At 35.7% G+C, this 18,312-nt stretch overlaps 3 protein-coding genes and 1 pseudogene across 7 annotated transcripts; 1 reads left to right on the top strand and 3 right to left on the bottom strand.

The window, feature by feature from the left end:
• Positions 1–99: 99 nt before the first annotated feature.
• Positions 100–4,634, bottom strand: LOC104789736 (uncharacterized). 2 transcript variants are annotated; one of them, XM_087452819.1, is made up of 5 exons: positions 4,468–4,634; positions 1,015–1,190; positions 629–914; positions 377–543; positions 100–268 (listed from the first exon to the last, which is right to left on the bottom strand). In XM_087452819.1, the coding sequence occupies exons 1-5, from the start codon at positions 4,632–4,634 to the stop codon at positions 111–113; spliced, it is 954 nt and encodes a 317-aa protein (XP_087308945.1). In that variant the 3' UTR covers positions 100–110. The 2 variants fall into 2 exon arrangements, with proteins under 2 accessions (XP_087308945.1, XP_087308944.1); XM_087452818.1 differs by lacking the exon at positions 1,015–1,190 and adding an exon at positions 4,177–4,352.
• Positions 4,635–7,836: 3,202 nt separating this feature from the next.
• On the bottom strand, positions 7,837–9,140 carry LOC147944849 (uncharacterized; annotated as a pseudogene).
• A 3,389-nt stretch (positions 9,141–12,529) lies between these two features.
• On the bottom strand, positions 12,530–15,348 carry CUL3B (cullin 3B). 2 transcript variants are annotated; one of them, XM_087451211.1, is made up of 4 exons: positions 15,079–15,260; positions 14,796–14,968; positions 14,619–14,707; positions 12,530–14,535 (listed from the first exon to the last, which is right to left on the bottom strand). In XM_087451211.1, the coding sequence occupies exon 4, from the start codon at positions 14,533–14,535 to the stop codon at positions 12,670–12,672; it is 1,866 nt and encodes a 621-aa protein (XP_087307337.1). In that variant the 5' UTR covers positions 14,619–14,707; positions 14,796–14,968; positions 15,079–15,260; the 3' UTR covers positions 12,530–12,669. The 2 variants fall into 2 exon arrangements, with proteins under 2 accessions (XP_087307337.1, XP_010512016.2); XM_010513714.3 differs by having other exon boundaries at positions 12,530–14,707; positions 15,079–15,348.
• Positions 15,349–15,391: 43 nt separating this feature from the next.
• Positions 15,392–17,667, top strand: LOC104788040 (uncharacterized). Of its 3 annotated transcripts, XM_010513719.3 has the most exons (9): positions 15,492–15,562; positions 15,865–15,881; positions 16,058–16,139; positions 16,218–16,253; positions 16,354–16,491; positions 16,734–16,820; positions 16,897–16,944; positions 17,033–17,109; positions 17,300–17,667. In XM_010513719.3, exons 3-9 carry the CDS (start codon positions 16,065–16,067, stop codon positions 17,445–17,447), a joined length of 609 nt encoding a protein of 202 aa, XP_010512021.1. In that variant the 5' UTR covers positions 15,492–15,562; positions 15,865–15,881; positions 16,058–16,064; the 3' UTR covers positions 17,448–17,667. The 3 variants fall into 3 exon arrangements, with proteins under 3 accessions (XP_010512019.1, XP_010512021.1, XP_010512020.1); XM_010513717.3 differs by lacking the exon at positions 15,865–15,881 and having other exon boundaries at positions 15,392–15,562; XM_010513718.3 differs by lacking the exon at positions 15,492–15,562 and having other exon boundaries at positions 15,696–15,881.
• Positions 17,668–18,312: the final 645 nt, after the last annotated feature.

Below are 18,312 nucleotides of genomic sequence, written 5' to 3' on the forward strand. Positions count from 1 at the left end.
GAGAACATGAATGAAAAATTTAAAAACTTGTCTAAGACATAGCATTGTGTCTTAGTACTCTACTCATAGTAGATATTAGATAATATTCTAAATTAAAAACAAAAAGGAGTTTAGATAGAGGTAGAGTATTTGATCGCGGAAACAACTTTAAACTCGGCCTCCACTTTCAACGAGTCTTCTTTGTCCAAGTAAGCCTTTCGAATTTCATCTAAAGAGAAAAAGTTACACCATCCCAAAGCCCAGTTTGATTTCTCGTACCAGGAGTTCACTTGCAAGAATAATAAAATGTGAAACATAGTTATATAGAGAAAGACAACCGCCAAATGAATATAGAAAGAAGTACTATATCAACTAATTAAGATATAATAATACGTACATTTTTTTTCCACGTGACAGGAGCCAAGCGGGTTTAGAACTCGAACATGTACTTGAATGAAAATCTTCTCATCTGGTTTTAGTGTTTCACTATCAGCTAAATGAAGAAAAACGGATAAAAATTTGCCAGTTGCTCTAGTGTCGCCCTTGGGATACAGCATTAGACCCCTACAAAAGATGAAATATTATGAAGCTCATACATTTTTGTTAGTCTAAAAAACATTTTTTTTTTACAACAAAATTCAGTACTCACCATTTCCTTCCTCCCATTGTAAAAATGTCTGATTTGTAAACATACTCGTTCAAGCCAGAAAAGTTCTTAACAGTCCAAGAGAACTTGGGAGAAGAGAGTAGTTTTTCATCAAAAGAGACGATCTCCCAATTGGTAAGGGGTGGGGGAACAATGACATCAACACCAAACTCACATTGACCTCCCTCGAATATGTATCCATTTTCAGGGTTAATAAATGTTTCATATGGAAGAACTTTTAGCAATCCCCTCACCATATTAAGGGCATTGAACCGCTTTACTTCTACATCTGAATATATATATATATCGTTTACTAAATAATATGTGAATGTATACGTAAATTTTTAAAGAAGGAGCATGATGAGATATAAGAATGATGTATAGTTCACCTTGTATAGTAAAGTACTTGTTTTCTTTCTTGTTGTAAACAAAGAAGCGGAGTTCTGCAAACACCTCAGTTGTTGGTGAGGATTCCGTCAAGCTCGTGCTGTCTAATTCCACGTACATCGATATAAATCCACTTCCATTGTCGTTTACGTTCCCTCTCGGGTATACAATCAATTTCCTGTTTTTATAAACATCATAAAAATTGCATATTTGCATTAGCTAGACCGCATTGACAATTTTGGTTCTGAATAATGATGAAAGCCTTGTTTGGGGTCTTACATATACATGGCGTTTCATTAGCTAAATAATGAACGTACAAAACACAATCGGCGTACGTACCAGTTATATCCACCAGAGGAGAAAAGACGAGATTGGTATTTATGATCAGAGAAGGCAGTATGATTCTCAAGTTGGGAGAATTTGTTAATCTTGAGCGAATAAGAAGAAGCAGGATGCTCTCTCCAGCTCTGCTTGATCGAAGAAACTGGTGATGAACATGATGAGCATGATGAGCCTGATGAACCCATTATATTCTACCCTACACAATGCAAGCCTTAGAAACTATGATTGAGAGAGATAGTTATTAGGGAATAGGGTTTTCATAAAAGTTTTATAAAGACAGATAGCTAGAAGTCTTAAAATACCTGTAAACGCATCAGATATACATCAGATTTGGTATAAGTATTTTACTTCACACCAGATTTGGTCAAATAAGATTTTTTCCCCTCTAATAAGAATATGATAATTTTTGTAATTCTTAACTATTAATATCATCAATTCAAAAAACAATAAACATGCGAGATGATCATTATGAAAATATTACTACATTATTATATAAAAGTAAATTTCGCAGATATGGCAAAAAAAGTGCATTGCATGTGTCGCCAATTTTTGTATAAATTTCTCTTAAAAATATTCATCAAGTATCAAGATTTCCAATTTGTAAAAAAAAAATTATCCTCCAAATCGGGGAAATTTGATTGTTAAATCGGTGATTGGGGATTGTTGAGTCCACGACGGTACTTATTTGATCCATGTTTAATTATACGATTTATGCTTTCATGAATTCTAATACCATCCCTGGAGTGTCTGGGATTAATATTTTTGTTGAGCTAAACCATAGCTCTGACACCATTTTTTGTGAATCTTTCACTACAAGAAAACAACTTAGAACTGACGAACATAACCGTCAGTAAACCGTCGGAAACACCTATTACCGACAAATTACTGACAGAAGCATCCGTCGGTTCTAGATTGTCGAAAAAATAAATATGTCGGAAATCCATCAGTAATTACCGACGAATTTCTGACAAGCATTTACAGACAGATTACCGACAGATATACTGTTAGTCAGTTTGTCAATAAATCCGTCGGTAACCACCTGTCGGAAATCCGTCGGAGACTGGTTTGTCGGTAAACCCGTCGGTAATTTACTGTCAGACATCTGTCGGAGATATATTTCCGACGATATTACCTACGGAACAATATCGGAAAATCTCCGTCGAGCCGACGGAATAACCGACGATTTAACGATGGAATTTCGAGAAAGTCCGTCGTTTTCGACAGATTACGGACGGTATGTTTTCGAGAAACTCCATCGTTTCCGACAGATTTCCGACGGCATGTATCAGAAAATGTCCGTCATTTCCGACAGATTTCCGACGGCATGTATTGGAAAATGTCCGTCAATTTTGATAGATTTCCGACAGAAGTTTTATTATTATTTGTTTTTTAAATAGCATAATTATACAATTTTAATACTGAAAATATTCATTAAAACTGAAATGCTTATATATTTAAATTCAGAAAGTTAAAAGTTTGAGAGAAAAGATTTTTTAAGTGAAAGATATTCTAATAACCGAAAACAAATAATTGTTCCAAAAAGAAAGCAAAGATTCAAGAAAACCTAAGAAGCGGAATGTCTTGCCCGCATCTCACTCATGAACGCTGCTAGCTCCGCGTCCCTCTTCTTGTACTCCTTGTCCCTTCTTTTGTTCTTCCATTTCCGCTTTTTGTTCTTCCATTTCCTTTTCCAAAGCTCCAATTCGAGCATCCTTCTCTTGCATAGCTTGTTGGAATTCTTGGGTGGGAGCAAATGAGAAACTCGATGAACGAGAAACCGAACTTCTTTCAGAGAGATTTCCTAGTCTAAAAACCCTTCCTTTAGTTTTAATAGTTTCCTACACATGCATTTTAAAATTATATAAATATTTTAAAACAAAACAAAAATAATACAAAATTTTTAAAAATAAATGTTACCTCAAAAAAAATTTCGTTTAATTTCTCTCTTCTAAATTCAACCGTAGACTCCGATCCATCAAGAGATTGTAGCATCTCCTCCTCCCGCTTCCTCGAACTCTCAACAACCAGCTTAACTCTACCATCTTGTAATTGGCCGGTTTTTTTGTTGGTGTGCATATCCTCTATCAAAGTAATATGGTCTGGTACCAACCAGCTTAGTCTCAATTAAATTAACTTGAGACTCAGACTTCCTCCAAAGCGATGCGTGTAGCCACTTATGATCCATCTAGGCATTCGTCTTGTGTATAACTTCACGTACTTCAGCTTTACCATTTTACCTAGCCCATGGCTACTAGAAATCCAATTGGCTCAACACTCACTTCCGACATTAAGACATAAGAGCATTTCTAACCTATTTTTTTCATTTTTTTCTTTAAAATAGAACCGGTTACTCTATTTTGGAGATAGGTTTTTTTTTCAATCCTACTCTATTTTAAAATAAAAAATAGAGATATTTAAATTTTATCGTAAAATAGAAATGGAGATTTCCAAATAAAGAGAAAAAATAAACATTTCTATTTTGGAAATGAAACTGAAAATGTATTGGAGCAAATTTGATTACAAACTTCATTAGAAATAATGGGTTGGAAGTGGTCTAAAAATAACATATACGTACCAAGAATCAGGAGAATAAATTGAAAAGTTATGGGAATCTATTATTTATCCTTCTAAAAACAAATTTATGGAAAATAAAGAACTCGATTGATTATTAAAATTCTGGTCAAAGTTATAGTATTATGTCGTAGTAATTGTTACTCTTAACCGCTTTACTTCTACATCTGAATGTAAAATATATATGTATGACCAAATATATGTGAAAGTATATATATTTATATAGAGATCATGAGAAGTATATAGTTAACCTTGAATCGTAAAGTACTTGTTTTCTTTCTTATTATAGACAAAGAAACGGAGTTCGGCAAACACCTCAGTTGTTGGTGAGGATTCCATCAAGCTCGTGCTGTCTAATTCCACGTACATCGAAATAAATCCACTCCCATTGTCCTTTACGTTCCCTTTCGGATATATATTCAATCTCCTGTTTTTATAAACAATATATAACATTAGCTAGATAAGATATATATACATATCTGGGGTCTTAATTATAATATGGCGCTTAAGATTAACTCCTGATGAATACACACAATCCATACCAGTTATATCCACCAGAGGAGAAAGGACGAGATTTGTAAGTATGATCAGAGGAGGTGATAGAATTCTCAAGTTGGGAGAAGTTGTGAATCTTGAGGGAGTAAGAAGAAGGAGGATGCTCTCTCCAGTTCTTCACAATTCTAGAAACCGCTGCTGAACCTGAAACCATTCTACCCTACGGCCTAAAAGCTATAATGAAATTGTGTAGTTTGTATGTGGTGTGTTAAATAAAGGAGCGAGAATTGTTGTGTTTCTTCACATGAAACTATATTATATAGGGTTTGCAAATTTAGGGTTTTGGTTAATTTGAAGAATCTAACATACCTCTAATGGGCTTATAAATTATAATGTGGACATTCAGATAATATGTATTTGATCATAATATAATATGTAGTATATATTTAAAAAGGAATTTTGGGAATATTATTAATTTTGAAATAAAGATTAATGTTCTATTATCAAAAGATTGTTTATTAAGAATACAGAAGACGTGTGTTGGAAAAAACAGAGAAAACGGCATGTTACTTTATTGCATGCATACACAAAACTTTCATCTATGTCTATTCTCCCATTAATTATGATAAAATTTGAATATCCTACATAAACTATGCAAATTCAGTAAAAAACCACAAATCGTGAGACGGTGTTAGTGTGCCGTTAATAAAATAACATAGTTTATGGAGAAATTGGCCGTTTATTGGGAATGCGTAGTACAGTCTCAATAATGTCACATATCAACTTTATTAGAATTCGTCTTAGTTTTCTCCATCTTCTTTTGTCTTTTCAAACATGAAGTCTACATAATTAGATTCTCGACTTCAATTTTTAGTAAGTACATAACTTCTTACTCCCTAGCTGCTATAGTCCCTCAAAGGTGTTCAGACTCGGCTATTCAGGTTATATCTAGCCCTTTTACTCCTGCGGAAATCAAAGATGCTTTTTTCTCTTTGCCAAAGAATAAAGCTTTGGGCCTGATGGTTACTGCGCAGAGTTCTTCACTGCCCATTGGAACACGTTAGGACCAGACATGATCGAAGCCGTTATGGAATTCTATCAATCTAGTTAGATGTTGAAGCAATGGAATTCAACCATTTGACTCTTATCCCAAAGACTCCAAATGTTTCAAGGATGTCCGAGTTTCGACCCATTGCTTGCTGTAACACCATATACAAAGTCGTATCCAAACTCCTTGCCAACCGTCTCAAGACTGTGCTACTGACCTCATTGCAAACTCTCAATCAGCATTCATTCCCGGAAGATTGCTTGTTGAAAACGTGCTTTTGGCAACGGAATTAGTCCAAGGATACAATCACAAGAACATCACTACAAGACGCATTTTGAAGGTCAATCTTAAAAAGGCTTTTGATTCAGTGCATTGGGATTTCATCATCAACACTCTTAAGGCTCTCAGTTTCCCGTCGCATTTCGTCAAGCTTATCAGTGAATGCATCACAACGCCAACCTTCTCTATATCAATAAATGGTGAATCATGCGGCTATTTCAAGGGAGCAAAGGGTCTACGGCAAGGGGACTCTATCTCGCCTTATCTATTCACTCTAGCGATAGAGGTGTTCACTCAGATGCTTAACAATAGCTACAACAACAACCTCACTGGACACCATCCTTCAGCCTCCAGTCCTCAGGTAACTCATCTTGCTTTTGCAGATGATATAATGGTTTTCTTCGATGGCCAGAAGGACTCTCTGCAAAACATCACCAAAGTGCTACAAGATTTCGAAGCTATATCTGGCTTGGCGATGAATAAGGACAAGATAGATCTTTTTGTGGCAGGAGTGAACCAGGATGAAGCCTCGGGTTTTGATCCCCTTGGCTTCAGGTTAGGTTCACTTCCCATCCGATATCTAGGTCTGCCACTGATGCACAGGAAGCTGAGGATTTGTGACTATAGACCACTGCTAGAAAAACTTTCATCCAAATTCACAACCTGGTCTGCTCGTGCGCTCTCATACGCAGGGCGAAGGGAACTGATTGCTTCTGTAATCTATGGAACCATCAACTTCTAGGCCTCTGCATTCATCTTACCAAAAGGGTGCATGAAAAGCATTGAGAGTATGTGTTCGCGTTTTCTTTGGTTTGGAGATATCACTAAGAAACCAAACGCAAAAGTAGCATGGAGAGCGTTGTGTCTACCTAAAGAAGAAGGAGGACTAGGTTTCAGATGCATCGCACAATGGAACAGAACTCTCTGTTTAAAGTTAATCTGGCGGTTATTCACTGCTGCGGACTCTCTTTGGGCGGACTGGATAAGAAACAACAAAATTAAAGATGGCGTATTTTGGCATATTGACAAGAAAAAACAAGCATCTTGGACATGGAGAACTCTTCTTCATCTCCGGCCTCTTGCAAGCAGGTTTCTCTGGTGCAAGTTGGGAAATGGTGAGAAGATAACTTTCTGGTTCGATTGGTGGTCTCCATTTGGTCCCTTGATCCAATTCTTGGGGCCTTCGGATCCTTTTCAGACAGGTATTCCACTAACTAGAACAGTATCTCAAGTATGTTCAGACGTTGGGTGGTTAATCAAACCTGCTAGATCTCCTCAAGCGGAGCTTTTGCAAACTTATCTCATGACACAACAGATACCAACTCTTTGCTCTAAGTCGGATAGATATCTTTGGAAAGTTGAGGAAGAGGAGCTGGATCATTTCAACACGAAGAAGACTTGGGAGGTTATTAGGCAACGACACACACCACTCCACTGGACAAATCAGGTGTGGTTCAAAGGTGTGATACCGAGACATGCCTACATGTTATGGATTACTCACCTAAATCGTCTCCCAACAAGATCGAGATTGGTAAGTTGGGGAATGCAAATTGAGGAAAATTGTTGTATCTGCGGTTTACAGCCGAAAACATGAGAGCATCTGTTCCTGCACTGTGAGCTCAGTGAAGACTTGTGGCTAGTAGTAACTAGGAGACTCGGGTACAGACCTTTTGTTTTTCACACTTGGAATGCTTTTTCGAGTTGGTTGGACATGCCAGATGCGACTTCCACCCAGACTCTTCGGCGACTGGTGGCACAAGCAACCATTTATACCATTTGGACTAAGAGAAATGCGCGCCTCCACAACAACCAGGCAACACCATCACACATCCTCTTCAAGTTGCTGGATAGACAGATTCGGGACGCCATCCTTGCAAAGAACCACCGAAAAAAAAATTCAAACGGCTACTGCACGATTGGCTGAAGTACGCATAATGAGGACAGAGGAATCAATTTTTTTTTTGTTTTGTTCAGATCCTTTATCTTTTAATTTTTCTTGTGGCAAAGTTTATCTCTTATCATCAAAGCTATTGTAAACACCTTACTCCCTTGATTCGTAAAAAAAGCTATTGTAAAAAAAAAAAACTTCTTACTCCCTTGTGGTCTTGAGAATCAATATCATCTGAGTGCCTGCGATTGATTCTTGTTGAGCAATAACCACAGCTTTGACATCATTTGCTGTGAACCTTTGTTCAACCAATTGATTCGTGACTTCAAACTTCCTCCAAACGATGCATGTCCTCCATTTGGGCTTTCGTACTGTCTGTAACTTCACTTGGGCTTTACGTTTTTACTCAGTCCGTAGATACTAGAAATCAAACTCTGCCAACACTCACTTCCGACGTAGTTGAAGATCATGATTTAAGGGAATCAGTTACTTTTGTCTCCGTCTTAGAAAATAAATTATGGAAACTAAAGAACTCGAATAATAATCTGCCCAAAAAAAAAAAAAAAATTATAATAGAAAGACGAATGAATATCTCAGTTTTCGTAAATAAAGATTATATAAACTGTTGTTTTGTTTATAAGAGTATAATGCAATAGTGGTTCAGAAAATACGTACGTTTGCGATCCACGTGATTGAATCCATGCGGGTTTAGAACTCGGACATGTACTTGAGTGAAAATCTTCTCATCTGGTTTTAGTGTTTCATTATCAGCTAAATAAAGATAAACGGATAAATATTTGCCATCTGAACTAGAGTAACCCTTCGGATGCAACTCTAGAACCCTACAAAACATTAATTATCTTGAACTTGTTACATTCATATACCTTTGTCCAAAAAAAAAAATTAACATTCATATACTGTTAGATAAATATTTATTAGTCTAGAAACAAAAACTTGGAAAAGTATACTCACCATTCCATTCCGCCCATCAAAAATCTGCTTGATGTGTAACGCTCATTTTTCAACTCAGAAATTTTCTTAACAGTCCACGAGTACTTGGGATTAGGGAGTAGTTTCTCATCAAAAGAGACGATCTCCCCCAATTGGTAAGTGGTGGAGCAACAATAACATCAACACCAAACTCACATTCACCTCCCTCAAAGACGTATCCATTTTTCAGGGTTTAGAAAAGCATCATATGGAAGAACTTGTCGCAATCCCCACACCATTTCAAGTGCATTAAACCGCTTTACTTCTACATCTGAGTATATATATATACTTATTACTGAATATATACCTACAATTTATAGAAAGAATAGAGATGTATAGTACTTCACCTTGAATGGTAAAGTACTTGTTATCTTTCTTGTTGTAGACAAAGAAACGGAGTTCCGCAAACACTTCACTTGGTGGTGAGGATTCCATCAAGATTGTGCTGTCTAATTCAACGTACATCGAAATAAATCCACTCCCATTATCGTTTACGTTCCTTTCGGATATATGATCAATCTCCTAATTTTTATAAGCAACATACACATTAGCTATATAAGATATATATATATATATATATAATATGGCGCTTAACATTAAGTCCTGAATACACATTCCGTACCAGTTATATCCACCAGAGGAGAAAGGACGAGATTTGTATTTATGATCAGAGGAGGCAATGGAATTCTCAAGTTGAGAGAAGTTGTAGCTGACCAGAGGAGAAAGGACGAGATTTGTAACTCTTGTGTCTCAACATCTTTCTGTGGGAAATTGTAGCTGTTCTGTCTAACTATCTTCAAGGTTCCTGACAAAGAACAAAACCTGTAAACATAAACAACTGTTTCTACAAATGTCAAGTCTTAAAAGTTTAAATAATAGTATGATTTGCAAGAGTGAAAAAGAATGGATCAAGCACCATTCTCTGGCTTATCTTTCTTACCCTGTTTAGTTACAGAAGATTTATGCCCATTTGAGAAGAATTGTTCAAACTATAAACATTTTAATTTGTTCATAAGTAGCAAAAGAATTACCTCATCATCAGATGAATCAACATGCCTCCTCGTTACATGTAAGATGTAACACATCAAGCAGACCTACAGGAAATTATGCACATAACTACATAAACAAGCTGCAAGCACTTTTTGTTTCAAAACTCATGTCATCGAAGATGTAGAATATATGACGTATGTTTATTAGATCAAAAAAACACAGGAAGATCAATATTTTCTTTTCAACCGAAAATGTTTATACGTTATAAATTATAACTTACCAGACTACAGTACAAATAAGAAATGCTGACTAATAAAACAAGGGAAACAACGAAGCAAAACAAACAAATAGAGACTACCGAAAATCCGCGGCGAGGCTACCGATCTGAGGTTGCAACTCGTCATCAACCGATTAGGAAGAAAACGTGACCTCTACGGACCATTGCACATTGCAACCATTGCTGCAATATTGGGACACCCCTACAACACCACAATGTAAATTTTTGTTTAAGATATTATATTTGTAAATATATTTATTTGGTATAGATTTATAATACAAACTTCTATTGGTCCGAATTAACAAGTTTATAAAAGTTTAAAATAGTAATCATTTCACCATAAATTTTAGATTGACATGATGGCGGATCTCGATCAAATGTGAACTGAATTAGTGATCGGTTAGATTTCTATCAAAATCTTGAATCATCAAATCATAAAAAACTGCAAAAAAAAACTAAAATTTCATGAACCGGGTAAAATCCGTCCGCTAAGCCTTCTCGCAACAGGTTTAATTATTTGAGTTGCAGAATGTATTTACATCTGTCCCGCCCGTAAGATCTGTGGGTACCCACATGCATTTCAATAAATCATATTTTCTAATATGTAAAATATATTTAAAGCTTAAACTTAATTAAAATTAATAAAGTTATTTTAAACAGAAACAAAATTGCCTTTCTAAAAAAATTTAAATTTTGATGATTATGTTATATATATATAGTGCATAATTTTTGATAATTATGTTATAGTGCAAATTTATTTTATGATTTTAATACTATATATTTTATCTTCTTTTCCAAAAGTCCGCGGAAAGTCTGCAAATCCAAAGAGTTCACCGGGAAAATATACAATTATCAGTAAAAGTTTTAAAATTTAATTTAGTTAGAAAAATTTTATGATCTTTGCCCTGTTACCCAAAAGCTTGAAGACTAATAGAATATTAATGTTTATGATATTTATGTTTAATTTTTAATAAATTTATGTATGGAAAATTAACATAATTATATATGAAAATTTATAAGTGAGGCAACACATCAGCTTTTTCTTTGAGAATGCTTCTCTATTAATATATAGGAGATTTGGTAACATCTATATATACATTTTTTAAGTACAATTATGAAATAAATCCTGAACTTGCCACTTATTTACAAGACTGCCATTGAGTTAGTTTTAAAAAATAAAAATCGGATTGGGTTTGAAAATTATATATTATTAACAGATCAGGATCCAAGCCCTTTTCATTTATACATCTTGCAATTAAGACATCAGACCAATATTTTTGGGCCCGAACGAGCCCAATTTTTTTTTTCTTTTTTTTTCCATTGAATTGTTTTTAGAAGCTAATATATTACTAATATTAAAATTTTCAAACAATACTAATAAGAATCAATTGATGTGTTACATAATAAGAATCAATTAATCGACTTGCACAACTCTAAATACAAAAATCTTACATAATATAGGAATAAAACAACAAATAATACAAATTCAAATTATATTATAGTCATATATTTTAAATTTATAATATATTATGTAATACTATTATCTTTACATTGTAAATTAAATAAAAAAATTAAAAAATAGTTTATTTGTTGACTAAATAAAATTTAATGAACATTAAGGATATATATAATAAACCACACCATATAGTAAATGGAAATTATACACTATATAATTATAGTTAATTCAACAAATACAAAAAATATTATTTACATATATATATGTAATATAATCAATAAAAACAAATTTTAGTTTTTAAACGACAATATATCCCCGCGGTGTACCGCGGGTGAATATCTAGTATATATTAGAATTGCTCCATTTCTTGAACCCAAAAAAGGAAACTTATACTTTACCAATAAGAAATGCTGACTAACAAAACAAAGCTTGTGTCTTGTTTACTTTTATGTTCTTACATACCGTAATTGTACTTTAACATATATATCTAAGCCACATATATGTGCTTTAAACAAAACCCCACGATGCCGGAGGGGAGATACTCCCTAGGGACCCCAAAGGCAAAGCCTCCACCGGTGCAGGCGGCAAAGCAACATAAGCTTTTCTTTTTTATATTTCCTTTATTTATTTGATTTTTTCGTAACAAATTTACATTTAATTATAATTCTTCTTATCTAATAAATAAAGAATTTCAGGTTTTTCTTCTTTTTTTGTCCTCCGGGAACACTAGATCTACCGGGAACACTTCTTCAGGAAACACTTCTTCAGGGAACAGCGCTAATTCGTCGTCTATCTTGAGAAGGAGGAAATCAGGAGCCGCCGACGAGGAAGCCGCCACTCAGACCATTCCTATTGGTAATACCATGAAATGGGTGTCAAAATTTAACCAATAAAAAATAAACATATGGCTGATGAGGGTGTGAGTGGAAGAAAAATGCTGCTAATCTGAACTAAATAATACTTTTCGTTCTTGTTTTCTAAATAATAATTAAAAACTAAATGTGGGTGCTTTATGAATCCAATAGCCCTAAAATAGCAAGTTTGGACGAGAAAATTGTAATTCAAGTTTGAGTGATTTGCCTACTATCGCATCTAGAAAAGCTGAGCCGGAGTATATATGTCAGCCTCCGCCTTCCTCGCTGTAAGATATGACTTGTGCCTAATAGGAAACTCATCCAAGCAACACAACTATGGTTTGTCTGATATTAGATCAATAACAGGCAAACGTTTTCAATGGAAACAAAACGTTTATAACTTACAAGACTACAGAAAAAAAAACGAAGCAAAATAAACAGAGAGACCATATACATCTCCAGACTTTTTACGCTAAATAGCGGTAAAGTTTCCGGTCTGTACTATCCCTCTCCAAGAAGTCGCGTTCAATGAGCGACTCTATTCTCTTCTTTATCTCTGTCGGGTTTGCCAAGAACCGCGACTGCAACTGTTTAATGACCTCTGCGATTATGTTGTTGTGATCCAACACTCGTCTCGACTTCATGATCCTCACAATGGCTGCTTCGATCTGAGGTTTCCTGTCTTCTTCTACTCTCTGTCTCGTCTCTTGCTTCTCTGGTTCCGTCTCCTTTTGTACCACCACCGTTCCTATCTTCACTTTGTAGAACTTGCTTGTGAACCTGTCGTTCACAATGAACGAGTCCTCTTCTCCTATGTCCTTGCTCATTGGTTCTTTTCTTAGCACGTTTTTACCCTTGACACATGCCATTGACTGCAAGCAACGCTTTAGATCTGAGGCGGGTATTTCAGTTGCCTGTTCGATCTCTTTGTAGCTTAGTCGATCGGAGTTGTTGAACAACATAAGGACACACATTTGGAAAGTCGAAACGTTTAGTTCGTGCCTTTGACTCTTTCCAAACACTGCTTTGATATCTGCTGTGCCCATATTGGTTTGCCAAGATAATCTCCTGCCAGTGTGAGTCCCGAGGTAATATGACCTGAACTTCTCACACAGAACAGAAACTTCTGCAGGTAAGTTACATTGAACGGTTGGCTGCGTGGGCCAAGAACCGGTCGTGAGAACCTGAACGACAAGTGTTGGTCCTTCTGAAAGCTCGGGATGGCTATTATAAAATCCTAGCAGTGTGTCGTGTGAAGTCTTCATGTCAGTGAACATACCTTCCAATTTCGAAGTGAACTGATACCCACATTCTGTCTTCAGTTTCACTATCAGATTCCTCTCTGCGTCATCCGACACAGTCTTTCCAGATAAAAGCCTTTTCGCCAGATGCTGTTTGTAGTATTTCTCAAAAACGTCCTTCTCCTGTAAGTAGCGGAACAGCATCATCACCTTATCAAGAATAAGATCCACATCCTCCTCTCCCACACCTTTCAGTCCTTTTCGTAGCTTATCATCAACAAACAATGAGATAAACTCAGGAGAACGGGTGTTCAAGTTGAGGAAATACTCAAACGAAGAATTCAAAGCATTCTGGAATGTCTTATCATTGCTGAACGCCAAGTTGATGATTTTGTCATATTTATCCCGCTCATCAAGTAACCGCTGCACAAATTCAACCGGATCCTTTGATTTCTCTGGATCAGTAACCAGCTGTTTTCCCATCTCCCTAAGATGCAAAGTCATAACATCTCTAACTGTAACAAGACCATTACTAACCCTTCGGAACAAGCTGTACATTCTACCCATATCCTCATACTTATCATTCAAAAGCATATTAACCAAACCCGAATTCTCCATGTGAACTAGCCTCTGCACATGGTTGGCAATCATCTCTCTCTCAACAACACTAGTAATCTTCGCTTCGCTCTTGGCATCCAAATAGTGAGCTACCCTTTCTACTTCCTCAGTCAAAGGCTTCTCCGCTTTCTTCAAGTAATCACCACAATCACAAGACTCAATAAAACCCTGAGACTCAACCTTGTAAAACTCAGCAGAAGCTTCCAAAAACGGCTTCTCAAAATCCTCCTGGTACACAGATTCACCCAAATCCATAAACATCTTAATCACATTCCTCATCAACACCCTATCTATAACTTCACCAGTCCGTTCCTTATGAACTAAATCAAGAAGCGTATCCAAAAGCCTCGTCTGAACCTTGCTCGAATGCAAAACACTATCCCTCCAAAGATGAAGTCCAAGCTCATGAACATGAGTCTTTTTCAAACTCGGAACGTAAGTCCGATCCATATACATGAGAATATCCCTAATCATCTGCAAAGCTTTGTTGTGATCATTCCATTTCCTATTAAGCAATTCTAAAAAAGCACCTCCTTGAGCTTCTTCAATAGACTTACATATCTCTTTGAGATGAAACGTCATAGTGGTAACAAGTCCAGTATAAAGCTTCTCACCAAATTTATGTAGAACCATGTTGTATGCGTTTCTGAATCAGAAATAACACACAGCTTCAGAACAACAACAACAAGTACAAGTAGGTAAAAAAAAATCAAAAGAAGGGAAGATGTAGAAACCTGTAAAGCTCTTCGAAACTGAGTCCACTAGCGTTGTGATTGTAAATCTCATGAATCGCATGTTCGAGGATCTTCCAAGTCTTATCGGCGTATTTTGGATCAACCACGACTCGTTGTTTAAACGCTTCAATCTGGAAATTTCTCTTCCTTTGATTACTCATGATGTTGGGGAACTGAAATCGGAAACCCAAAAAACAAAGAGAATCACAAAATCACTTCAAAGAGAAAAAAATATACATATATAGAAACAAAGCAGGAACAGAGATCGAAGAATTGATTAAACCTTAATTAGCTTTGAATCGAGGAGGAGGAATCAGAAGAAATCGGAGGTTAGGTTTTTGTGATGTTGAAGAAGGGAGAAGAAGAATTTTGTGAAGGTTGAAGATGATGATGATAATAGGCTGATGAAAGCAATGGAGCGGAACCAAAAAAACAAAATTTCTTTTTTTACGTAATTGTCTTCTTATCCCAGTGGTTTTGATTACCTCTTTTGTTACTTCATCCCCCTTGGTTCGATTCCTAGATCGATCAAACACATTAACACACTGTATATAATAATAAAATGCGTAAACGGGCTTTTAAACCGTTAAACAGACGGGCCTGAGTTAAAAACATTCGTCAAGTAAAACGATTCCGTTTCAAGGGAAGCCGTCACTTTTTGCTTCTTATTCGGTAGACATTGAAGAAGAAGAAGAACACAAACACACTCCTAAAATCGTTCTTGCTTTTTCGAATTTTGTCATCTGTTTCTGAGTGAAATATTTCCGGTAATTTTATTTTGTCCATTCGTTTGATCTCTCCCAGCAATTTTTTATCTTTGTTATATATTTTTCACCTTAGAGTATATATAATTGTTGGGTTTCTTTTTTTTTTTTTTTTAATTCTCAATTAAAATGGGTTTTTTTTTTTAAAAGGCTAATATAGTTTCTTGTTTGCGTAAATTTAACGCTTCTTGTTCGGACGTCAAAGCAACGCTTCTTTTTGATTCCGACTGATATAAATACTCTTAACTTCAATTTTTTGATTTCTCTGCAACTTGGATTTTTCTTCTTGCCCTTTTACTTTCCAGATAACATCGATCCACTGGTACTCTTCTTTCTTCTCTTTAATCCCAAATTTAGGATTTTTGTTGTTGTTTGTAATTATGATCTGAGTCTGAGTGTATTAGTAGTAGTCTAGTGTTTGGTGGTTATATAGCAAATTTTTTTTTTTTTCTCTGTCAAGTTTTAATCTTTTCGAGGATTTTGTTTTTGTGAATGTAGCAAAAACATGTCTAGTGAGTTGTGTTCAATGAGACCTTTGTTTGGTGGCGCTATCTCCACTGTCTTCCCTCAAAGATTTGAGGTTCTCTAATCTCTCAATATAACCCTTTTCTTCTTTTTTCCGCTGCTAATTGTAATTCACGGTTTCCTGAATCTTCAGGATGTGAGTGATATCCGACAAGTTCCAGATCATCAGGTTTGGTTCTTTCTTTGTTCAAAGATTTCGAACATTGTTTTCTAATTAAAGATGTGTTGTAAGAACAGTCCTTTGCTGTTTAAATTATTGGTTTTTACAGGAAGTGTTTGTGGATCCTTCAAGGGATGAGAGTTTGATATTTGAGTTGCTAGATTTCAAGACTGAGGTTGGTGACATTGGCAGTGCTTCTTGGTTCCTTAACGATCTTGCGCGTGAGCAAGATGCTGAAGGATTTCAGGTAACACCACTACACTAGAACTCTTCTTTATATGTTTTTGGAAGACAAATCAATTTCAAGAACTAGTGTATATGTCTCTAGAGTTTCTTGATTACAAAATGTTTTAAACATTATAGATTTCTCAAAGTTGAACCCTTTTGAGGCTGTTTTTTAGTTAGTTCAGTCTCTGAAATTAGTCGAAACAGACTAATACTGGTGTATTTTTTGAAGATAATCTAGTAATATTGTCGTGTTATTTTCAGTTGATTGAGCAATCAGAGGTCATTGAGGCGCCTGGACTGTCGTACAGAAACATCCCTGCTGTTGCAACTACCGCTATTGGAGAGATGGTAAGGTCCATTCACATGATTTTAATGGTAAGTTTTCCTTTCTATTTGTTTTTCTCTAACAAACGGATCATTACAGGCTATATCCAAAGGAAGACAGGGAAGAGAAGCACAAAACCTAGTGAGGGTAATTAAGCTTATCCTTGTTCTGTACCTTTTTCCATAAGTTTGTTTCTTGAGACACCTCTGGTCTTATGTGATGGTTTATTCTGCAGGTATATGTGGCAAATCTGCGTCTTAAGGGAGTTGATACAGATGTCTTGGTGACTGCATATGAACCTATTCTGATAAAGTAAGTCTCACAAACGTTAAATTTTGAGTCACTCAGTTATGTTGCAACTTGCCAACAATTGAATATGACATTGCATCGTTTTGATACAGAACGAGGAAATCAATAGCTTTGTTGTCGTTGTTGCTGGTGTTGTTTTTGTTGTTATTGTTTGAACATGTCTTTTTGTCTCACGTGTTTGCGTATTGTGCAGCCCTCTGAGCGAGAGCGCGGATGCTGTGGGATCTGGTTTAGCTGTCCCAGCTTCACAGTCTGGAAAAATGCCAATGCGTGATGTCATTAAACAATCACTCTCTACTTTCAAAGTCAATGACTGGAATCTTTTCGGTTCCTCAGCTTGAGTCTATGCCAAAATGAGAAGACGATTCAATCCTACCAATACAAGGCTTCAAGAAGTTTGCTTTAATAAAGTTTTTGAAGTACTTTTAGTTTTAGTTCTTGATCCTTTGAATTAGGTTTTAGGCTTTTAGTAGTTGGAGCTTTATAAATAGGATCTTATTTCCCTTGTGTAAGACACCTTTGGCTTTGAGAAAATAGAGACTCTTCTCCCTTTTCCTTGAATCGCTTTGAATTCAGTTTCCCATTGATCTTATCAAGAACGTTCTTGTCAAAAACTCATACACAGACTTACTTGCTTCTTGAACCTCAGGTTAATCAAGCATGAATGATGAATCATTTACTTGTAGCACGTTTAGCTTCATAATCTTGGTTTGTGTTCTATGGAAGCTTCAACATGTAATGGCTGTTATATATATAAAACGTTTATCTCAATATCATTCTATGTTTAATACATGCTTATACACAACTTGAACACCATTGTCTACATCAAAACATTATTAAATGGTTGAATCAAATCACATTTTAGGTTGAGAATGCGTAATTTGGGAAGAGACGAGATTCATATATAGTCACTTCGATCTAATTGGGTTAGAGAACTTGTTAGAATTAAGGTCACATGTTAAACCAACCTGAACCAATCTAAAATTATTTATGAGATCACGGTGGTTAACATCACGGTTAAAGGTTTAAACCAAAAAAGATTACAAACCTGGTTTTATAATCGAACTTGCACATGACAATTATGACATGTACTACAAAGATGGAATTTGAAATTTTTGTTTAGGTTATCGAAACGGATCTTATTTTGGGATCTCTCTCTTTTTCAAATTTTGAAATTTATATATACTCTAACGGAAGTTTTTTTTC

The sequence above is a fragment of the Camelina sativa genome, chromosome 5 (assembly GCF_030686135.1).
Source record: "Camelina sativa cultivar CO46 ecotype springtype chromosome 5, ASM3068613v1".
NCBI classification, from domain to species: Eukaryota; Viridiplantae; Streptophyta; class Magnoliopsida; order Brassicales; family Brassicaceae; genus Camelina; species Camelina sativa.